The 10,000-nt window shown below is 44.7% G+C and overlaps 1 protein-coding gene across 1 annotated transcript in view; it reads right to left on the bottom strand.

The window, feature by feature from the left end:
* nos1 (nitric oxide synthase 1 (neuronal)) overlaps positions 1-10,000 on the bottom strand; it is a 34,002-nt gene that overhangs the window by 11,825 nt on the left and 12,177 nt on the right. The window contains exons 7-16 of the mRNA XM_056591671.1: positions 9,483-9,624; positions 8,909-9,048; positions 6,746-6,920; positions 5,949-6,050; positions 5,572-5,766; positions 5,115-5,200; positions 4,032-4,176; positions 2,546-2,650; positions 2,014-2,072; positions 1,285-1,401 (exon numbers count right to left, since the gene is read on the bottom strand). Of these exons, the coding sequence (XP_056447646.1) occupies positions 1,285-1,401; positions 2,014-2,072; positions 2,546-2,650; positions 4,032-4,176; positions 5,115-5,200; positions 5,572-5,766; positions 5,949-6,050; positions 6,746-6,920; positions 8,909-9,048; positions 9,483-9,624 (1,266 nt within the window). The remainder of the gene's footprint in view (positions 1-1,284; positions 1,402-2,013; positions 2,073-2,545; positions 2,651-4,031; positions 4,177-5,114; positions 5,201-5,571; positions 5,767-5,948; positions 6,051-6,745; positions 6,921-8,908; positions 9,049-9,482; positions 9,625-10,000) is intronic.

Raw genomic sequence — 10,000 nt, forward strand, 5'->3', positions numbered from 1 at the left:
TACACAGAGGAGGGAACAAAATACATGCATTATGTAATCCAATCTGTATTGAATGGTGCGTTGAATGGTATGCAGAACATTTTGTGGAAAAGGTACTATTGATTTTTAAATTGCCATCAGTTAATTGCTTAGTGATCGCTTGAGGATTAACTCCTTTATCTAAAAGGTTTAAATTCATAAGAATCTCAGATTCGATGTATGATGATGTAACATGGGTTAGAATGAAAAAAATCCACATTCATATATACTGTAAATACATACTAACTATTTCCTGAACACATTGGTCTGGGAACCAGAAAGCATTTCTGGGGCCACACTCAGAGGTTAACCGCAGCACAAGACAAGGCTTTCAACAGCTCTCTGTTGGGGAGCCCTAAGTAGATCTCAGGGCACCACCGCCAGATGCATGCCAGATGCACGACAGGCTCTTTACAGGCTCTTTTCAGCTGCCATAGCAACCAGGTTTAGCTGCCTCCAAGAGCCAAGAGCTGCTACGCTATTACGCTAATCTCAATGATAACTGCAAAATAATCAGAAACTAGATGTGGGTTGTGCTTCACGAAAAACAAGTTTTGCTTTTATACTGAGAGGAAAAGAAAAAAAAGCTAAGAAAGGAAAAATATGAAGAAGAAAATAATATTTTGAAGAAAAACTCGATTACAAGCACCTTTTCAAAAGGGATTTGAAAGATGCTACTGAGAGCATTGTCTTGTCTCATCGGGAGCCCTGAAGAAAAGCAGAGTTGCGACATTTCGTGTGTCATTGTCTGTTCTTAACTGTTCCCAACTTTTGTATTGTTCATTGTCTGCTCTTAATGTTTTTGTGAACCGTCTCATACTGTGTAGCCATTGGCCTAAAAGCCCTCTGGGATTGTGTCTAAAGTTAGAGCTCTCTCTTCGTTTTAACGCCTGGTTTTGGAAACGTGAGAACGGGAGGCACAGCTCTTCTCCACATTTACATTTATATTTACATTTGGGGCATTGAGCAGACACCTTTATCGGTGAGGGCTGTGACACCGTCACAGTTGCGGCCACTTGAGAGCTGATGGTCAACGTTGCCGTCCTTTCAAACCTACCAACGCTCATCACCACCTCGAGGCTGTTGCTACGCCAACAGCAAGCACCACATATTTCGCAATACACGCACACACACATGCAAATACACATGACAGTTTGGTTCTGGCACATGGTGTGATGCATTTCAGAAAGGCTTGGATTTGATGACAGTTCAGCCGAGCTGTATATGCATCACAAGGGCTGGGCGGGTGGGTTTTTATGAACCTACCTGACATTGGCGAAAGGTCCAGTGCTCTCAAAGTTGACCCTGGCCTCTGGCTCGTCGCTGGAGGACTTGCGTGTGTCTGAGTAAGAGGACACACTGTTGAAGCGGACCTTGTAGCTCCTATGGGAACAGAGACACAGCCAATGGATATTGAGTACTGCATGAAACGATCGTAATCAAAGGATTAACCTTGAGAAGTGAAATGGGCCCTGTCTGTCCAGGGCATGATTAAAAACCTCAGTTGGTGCTGTTGAGTAAAAGTAATGTTTAATTCATACTCAAGTTAAGTAAAGTGAAGTAAATTTCAAGCTGTATTACTACTCTGTAGTTCCAAAGGATCATGCCAATGGAAACTAAATTGGCACCCATACAGGTGTAACAAATGGCACCCATACAGGTGTAACAAATGGCACCCATGCAGGTGTAACAAATGGCACACATACAGGTGTTACAAATGGCACCCATACAGGTGTTACAAATGGCACCCATACAGGTGTAACAAATGGCACCCATACAGGTGTTACACATGGCACCCATACAGCTCCGAGACATGGCACCCATACAGACAGGGCACCCATACAGGTGTAACAAATGGCACCCAGGTGTTACACATGGCACCCTGGTACCAATACAGGTGTTACACGTGGCACCAGTACAGGCGTAACACATGGTACCCATAGAGGTGTGAGCCAATGACCAAAAGTGCTTTAGGTAAAGAAAGAGTAAACTCACTTCCTGTCCTCTGTGCTCGATGTCGGGTGTCGCGTCTCCATCAAGGCTGCCCCAAATTTCTGCAATGAACCAAGAGACAGAGGAGATGCTTTTGGGGTGCTGTGTGTCAGAGCGGTGTCAGCAGAGTGACAGGTGTCGTGCAGGGTGAAACGCGCTCCCAAGGCTTCAGGAGCACCGAGTCATCTGGGCTACAGCGTTCGATTTGCAATCACGAAGCCGCTGGGTGTCTGAGCCCCCCACTGTGCATCTCACCGGGTTCCAAGGCTCCTCATCTCACGATGGAATTCGTGAGCAGGATATAACATACCCCATGTTTATAAAGTAATGACTTTGCATGCACTATATAACATAACCTATATTTATAAAGTCATGACTGTGTATATAGTATACAATATACACTATATTTATAAAATAAGCACTGCGTATATAGTATATAACATACCCTATATTTATAAAATAAGGACTGTGAATACAGTTCATAACATACCCTATATTTATAAAAGAAGTATTGTGCATACAGCATGTAACAAACCTCTCCATTTTCAGGCGGATCTCCATTGCCGAATGTGCTGGTCACCACCAGAACCAGAGTCTCATGTTCAAGATCCACGACGTCGTACTCGTCCAAAGCCATGACCTGGAGGAGAAACAACGTTCATTACCTTTAAATGTCCTCTATCCCCCCCCCATCAGATAGTATTTATTGAAGACATTGCACACCAGCTCCTGGACAGAGTTTGGCCTGTGCTGTAACTCATTGAAAGTTGAGAATGAAAAACAAAAAGCACATCTGTTTTCATCACTGAGGACTTAAAGAGGTAAAGATTTAGATGTACCTATATCTATGTACACATGTACAAATAGGTGACTCGCTTTTCCAGCTGACGTATGAAGCGAATCAACACCACGACAACATTGATTCACCCTCCAACCACCCATTTACCCACTAACCCACACCTCACACACACACACAGACACATGCACATCCATCTCCTGTTGAATAGATCACATGAAGAAGATGAGATATGTCCTTGACAGCTCCATGCATTCACTTCTCTGTGTATCTTTTTGTTACACTCGTTTTTCTTATGCAACACATTTACAGCAGGTGCATCTCTAGAAACAACAGCTCTAGACTCAGCTGCCCTCCACCGTAGCACTGACCCACAGCACTAACAGATCAATAGAGACAGAGAGGGAGGGAGACAGGGAAAGGACGAGAGAGAGAAAGAGAGAGAGAGAGAGAGAGAGAGAGAGAGAGAGAGAGAGAGAGAGAGAGAGAGAGAGAGAGAGAGAGAGAGAGAGAGAGAGAGAGAGAGAGAGAGAGAGAGGGAGAGAGAGAGAGAGGGGCTTTATGCTGGACAGAGGTATGGGGAGAGAGAGAGAGAGAGAGAGAGAGAGAGAGAGAGAGAGACAGAGACAGAGACAGAGACAGAGACAGAGACAGAGAGGGAGAGACACAGGTAGAAAATAAATAAGTGTCAAAAGACACATGCTTCTCTTACTCATGCTTATTTCCACCTTGCGTGGATATGCGTGCACGCTGCTTGGTTTGCCAGGGGTGAAAGAGAAGAGAGAGATAGAGACGTATACGAAAGACGTAGGGAAGAGGGGAAGAGAGGATCCTGAACCCACTGGGATGAACTTGTGCTGAGGTCAGCACCAACCACACCAACACAACAGTTTTTTCTCGCTTCTTTTAAATGCAGCAAAGTGAAGGCCAACTTTTTGCCCGTTTCCCGTCCCTGAATTCCTGCCCACCATTAAAAATGAATTGGCTTTTCGAGGGTTCTGGCATCGCCATGCATTTTAAATCATGATTCATGTTGTACGCGGGATGAACGAGATCATGCCAGAGAAATCCCTTCAATAACATGTTGAGAGTCCTGCAGAAAAACGTTTGATTCTCCCCTCTAAGGATATTTCAAAGACTATGGATTCTGCTGTCGTAGCTGTTTTAAAAAAAAACATTGTGATAATCCGGCTAACAGGATGATAATCCGGCTAGTCATTCTTACCTTGGCATCAAATGCATGCTTGAAGATCTCACAGAGCGTCTTGGCGTAGTCGTGGGATTTGCCCGTCTCTGTGGCAAACAAAATGGTGGCTTTGACCCGCTTGGCCATGGCTTGACCCATCAGCTTGGCAGAGAACTTCACTGCCCTGGGAAAGATACAGACATATAAAAGGACAAAGAGAGGAGATGGGTGAGAGAGAGACAGCGAGAGAGAGAGAGACACACAGAGAAAGAGAGACAATGAGAAAGAGAATGAGAGAGAAATATAGAGCAGGAGAAAAAGAGAGACAGGGAGATAGCGAGATAGAGAGTGAGCGTGACAATGAGAGAGAGAGAGATAGAGACAGAGAGAGAAGAGGGAGAGAGAGACGACAAGAGAGAAGGAGGGACAGACAACATGTGATGAGGTATGAAAAGTAAAGAAAAAAAAAGAAATGGGAAAACTGATTCAATCACACAAAGTAAATTACTTGAAGTTGCGTATCCTGAACCAATAACCGCCCCTATCAGAGTCCCTCGGGGGAGACAGAGAGCTGCCCTAAAACAGCTGATGCGGGAGATCCTCCCAGAAGACAACGTGTATCTTGTCAAAGCACCAGATGGATGTAATTGTGATTACAACGCTTGTCATAATGTCTTCTTCTGGAGGCAATCACATTAAACATCACAAAACATACGCGCACACTCACGCACACACACGTACGCACACAAACGCACACACACCCATGAACGCCCACACAAAGAACTTGTGATTACTCCGCGAGGGGTTGATTGGTTGAATTACATCCCTGAGTTCACACATGCAGCCTACGCTTTGTTTCTCGTTCACTTGTTTGCGAGGAACTGATCCTGTATCTGACTGTGTGTTAGCATGTCAACGTCCAACCGTGTCCTCACATCGATGATCGCTCAAATGGCGCGTGTGACCTTTAAGCCGTGGTTATCAACCACAAGATGGCAATTACACAGACAACGGTGCTCCCAGCTTGTTAATCAGCTTTTTTGCTGCCATTAAGTATTATTTATTTTATTGTTGAGGTTGCTGGAGCTTGTCTTGTGACTTATAACCTGAGGGTGTACTCACTTTGCAAGCTTCTTGAATCCGATGGCTCTCTTCTTCGTGGGCGTTCCATTGACTCCCTTCCACACGTGGTTGTTCCATGGATCAGCCTAGTTAGATAACACGGTCACATGCTAAACATCATCACGTTTTTTTCATTAGGTTTCCTTTATCCGTTTGCTTGTGTTTGAGTTTTGATTACCACAAAAGAGAACCTAGAAAAGATCCAATCCCAAATTTCTTCCATCCGTTAATTTTCGGTGAATCCTCATAAATAGCATACTTTTGGCTTACAAAATGGAAGTAAGAGTAAAGCTTCTGTCTGTCCTATGACCCCAGTAAGGGGGTACTAGGTTCTGAAGACAGGATCACTGTTGATCCGACGGACCACGGCTCCGCTCTTTGTGTCCGTCAACTGGCTAACTTTCATGAACCCTCGACGCATGTTCCCCACCACACAGGGCTCCTTGAGGCCGCTCACCTGGTACTCGAAGGAGGGGGTGAGGCGGTAGTTAAGCATCTCCTGATGGAAGACGGGCGTGATGCTCCCGGACATGGGGGGAACGATCCACACCCAGTCCCCCGGGCAGCCTCCGCGCACCCGGAACTCGTTCTCCATGTGCTTCATGAAGGACTCGGTGGCCGAGTGGTGGTCCACGATCGTCACCTTGGCCGACTTTGAGAACACAAAGAGTAGTTTGCATTTTCACATCCCTCACGTCCCATTTACATCATCTCAATTACTCAACCATGGATGAGGGTTGTTTAATCTCAAAAAACCACTCGGCAGCATCTGCCGATGCTGATACTTCAGAGTGCCTCAAAGTCCCTTTCAAGAAGAACAGCTGGGCAGCCCACCTGGAAGCTATGGAGAACTGCAATGTTTGTCTCCACCAGCGCCTGGTCTTTCCACAAGGACGATGTCTTCCTGGTGTCCAAGCCCATCCTGTTCGCCACCTCCTGCGATAGACAGAATCATAAAAATCATAAACCCTCACTGGTTGTTCACTATCGGAGAAGAATGCTATAATTGACTCGAGACGACAGACAATAGATCCTACTTTCCCAATTCAGAGGGCCCCTAAATTGCTATCAATTTAGTGTCTTATTCTTGTACTGGAAACAGCTTGATAGTTGGCTAGCTGCCAGAAGAATCGCACTGGAAGAAGGACTCTGAGGATGCATGGTTTGACTCATTCCCATGTAGGGGAGACCGCATGCCAGATGGTCTAATCTGACCAAAGACCTGATGTAAACATGATTCAGGGTTAAGGGTGACTTTCTCAAGCCGCAGCTTCTAGCCATTGTAGCACTCATAGCTTCCTCATCCATATTACTAACTGCTGTGGTCAGTATCAGGATCAGTTTGGATTAGTCTGACAAACGTCTAAGAGTGGCAATTTATAACTAATAATGATGTTGCATCATAAGTGGCAAGAGTGTGGGCGAGTTTTTAAACATAACACTCCAACGCTCTGGCAATATAGTTTGGATGTGGTAGCACAACATTCAAGTCAGAAATAATGGTCAGAAAGACATGGGTTGAACTGCAGCCTGTTTTTTTTTTTACGGGCTTGGACAGCCTCCATCCGTCAGCGGTCTGAATCCACCAGCCCCCACACTGGGGTGTAGCAGGGGGGCCGTTCACACGTTACCTCCATGATGTTGTAGCGAGAGCTGTCGCAGAAGTCTCTCACGCCGATCTCCGTGCCCATGTACCAGCCGCTGAAGGGGCAGCCGCTGAACTCCAGGCCCCCGATCTCCATCAGCATGTTGGACACGGCGGGGAGGCTGTACCACTTGAGGCCCAGATCCTTAAACCAGTCAAACCTTGGCAAGCACAAGCACACACACGCGCACACACACACGTGCACACAGACAGACACACACAAGCACGCACGCACGCACGCACGCAGACACACACACACACACACACACACACACACACACACACACACACACACACACACACACACACACACACACACACACACACACACACACACACACACACACACACACACACACACACACACACACACACAATAAATGAGTCTCTTCCAGCTGGGTGTTTGAGCAGGGATTGTGTGTACAGAGCTTATCCAGATCAAGTAGCTAATACAGAAAAAACACCAGAATACATCGAACACAGAAACCAGTTGAATGTTCTGCATAGAGATGCTGAACAGAAGCCTGTGACACACGTTTAAAAAGCTTTGTTAATAGTAAAGAAAAGGAAATCCCTAGGGTGAAGTAATTAATTTGTGAAGATATAATTGTGTGTCATTTCAGATTTTCTATTCAAGTGCCGGTGACAAGTCAAGTGTAAAATAAGATAAGCCCCTGCAGGGACCGTTGTGAAAAACAGTTTTTTGTCGCCTTTTATATAATTCCAATGAGTTATTACCTAACTCCTTGAATATATTATATATATATCCAGAGTGTGATTATTACATAATTTCACATAATTAATTTTAAGCTTAATATATAAATAACTTTCTGGTTGCCAAGTGGGGCTTCTGTACAATTAATCAGACAAATACAAATATTTTCTCAACAGCAACACATTGCAGAAATTCTAGATGGCTTCCATTACACCAAACTAATCGAAGCCCTTCAGGGAAATGGACTATGTTCCTTCTCTGTATATTTCAGCAAGGACCAGACTGAGACCCATGTTATGATGAAACGCTGTCAGTGTCCACAGAATGTGTTAAGTTGGCACTGGGTCTGAGTAGCAGCTGATGCAGTGTAAGAAAGAGTGATAGTAGTGTTGGAAGCCGGTCAGAAATAGTCAGTGTGTGTGTGTGTGCTGTTGTGTTTTTGTCTGTCTCTCTGTGTATGTGCATGTGGGAAGATATGTGTGTGGATGTGCATGTAAGCCTTTGTATAGGTGAGCATGTGTGTGTGTGCATGTGTACAAGTGCCCGTTTGTGTGTGTGCGTGTGTGTGTGTGTGTGTGTGTGTGTGTGTGTGTGTGTGTGTGTGTGTGTGTGTGTGTGTGTGTGTGTGTGTGTGTGTGTGTGTGTGTGTGTGTGTGTGTGTGTGTGTGTGTGTGTGTGTGGAGATGGACTCAGCTTGAGTGAAAGCTATCGCTTGGTGTATTGTCTGAGGTGGCGTTTTCTACTCTGATCACAGGTTCACATCGCTCCATACATCACAAAAGGCAGAGGGAGAAAACGGCGCGAAGGGGGAGCTAACTCCCTTCGCACAACAAAGTGTTGGCATGGCAACACAACACAATAAGATATCATCGCTATAGCCTATTTGTGGTTATGAAGATGATATATGATTCCAAAAAACAACAACCATGTACCATTTACATGGAAGCACTGCAGATAATCTCCCCTGAAGATAATATGGAATAATAACAAAGCCCCTACTTTCAAACTAAGTGCACCATGAATACAGCAGGTAAATACATATACCATATAAATACACCATATAAATAATCCATAGGAATAAACCAACATCAATTGACCACATAAATACACTATAGGAATACACCATTTAAAGACACTAAATGAACACACTATATAAATGTACCATGTAAATACACCATATAAATAAACCATTTAAATACACCATATAAATATAACATATCAATACACCAAATAGATAAACCATATAAACACACCATAAATACAGTCTATAAATACACTACAGCATATAAATACACTATATCAATTAATCATATAAATAAACCATATAAACACACCATAAATACAGCATATAAATACAGCCTATAAAAACACCATAAATACAGCATATACATACACAGTATGGATGTGATTGAGAGGAGAGAACCAGTGACTCACTTGGGGTGTGACATGTGGACTTCCAGGATGAGGTCTTCCGGGATCTCAAACAGCTCCGGGTCATTGCCGTTGGCTTGCAGAAGGAGCGGCAGCACATCGAAGCGGCCCTTGGGGGGCTTCCAGCCCTGCTGGATGCAGATCTACACAGTGTTCAGGTTCAAGAGTTTTACCATCAGGCACACAGAGACACACAGGATTAAACTGGGCACTGAGAAGCTAAAGACAAGGCAAGTCGTCAGCAACTTACCAAATCAATACAATGTACGGCTGTCCCTACGCACTGTTAGCCCCAAGCAACATCCAATGTAGCTAAGGCTGTCCCTACAGTTTGTTAGCCACAAGCAACATTGAATGTAGCTAAGGCTATCCTTATAGCCTGTAAGCCAACAGATACCTCTAATGTAGCCAAGGCTATCCCTAGAACATGAAGCCCCAAGCAACACCGCTCAGGCTGTCCCTATAGCCTTTATATGTCATATCTTATATTTTCAAGGCCATTTGCTTCTTCATTTTTGACGTTTTTTTCTATCATCAACATCATAAAAAGTGAACAGCGCACTTCATGTTTTATTACCTCTGTGAATTCAATGTTGGCAGGATCTCCCAGTATTCCGCCGTCGGGCTGCTTGTAGCCAGCGTAGCGAATCAGCTGCGTGTTCCACACACGGAAGTCGTGCTTCCCATCCGTCCGCTGCGGAAAGATTGTAATGGCAGACCTGGAAAGGGGATGGCAGGAAGATGAACTCTTTAACGAATGTCCCCGGGTGTGTGAACATGGTGGGTACCCATCGGCATGTGAAATGTTAGATGGTATTCGCGGCGGGAAGGGGGGGGAATGCAATTTGTGGTAATTGATGGTAATTTCTGTAGTATGCTCCAGACAGAACGTGTGATGACATATACTCCTATGCCGGAAGGGGTTCATAGCAGTGCACTTAATCAGATGAGTCAGTGATCGCGCTTCGGGTGTTTCACGTAGAACCTCAAGATGGGATGTAACTTTGAATGAAACAGGGCAGGAAGGGCCGGGGTTAAAGGTTACAGCCTTATATTGGGTCTAATGAACTCCATTCTAGTGAGTTAATGGTAGTA

The sequence above is a fragment of the Gadus chalcogrammus genome, chromosome 6 (genome assembly GCF_026213295.1).
Source record: "Gadus chalcogrammus isolate NIFS_2021 chromosome 6, NIFS_Gcha_1.0, whole genome shotgun sequence".
In the NCBI taxonomy this organism is placed as follows: domain Eukaryota; kingdom Metazoa; phylum Chordata; class Actinopteri; order Gadiformes; family Gadidae; genus Gadus; species Gadus chalcogrammus.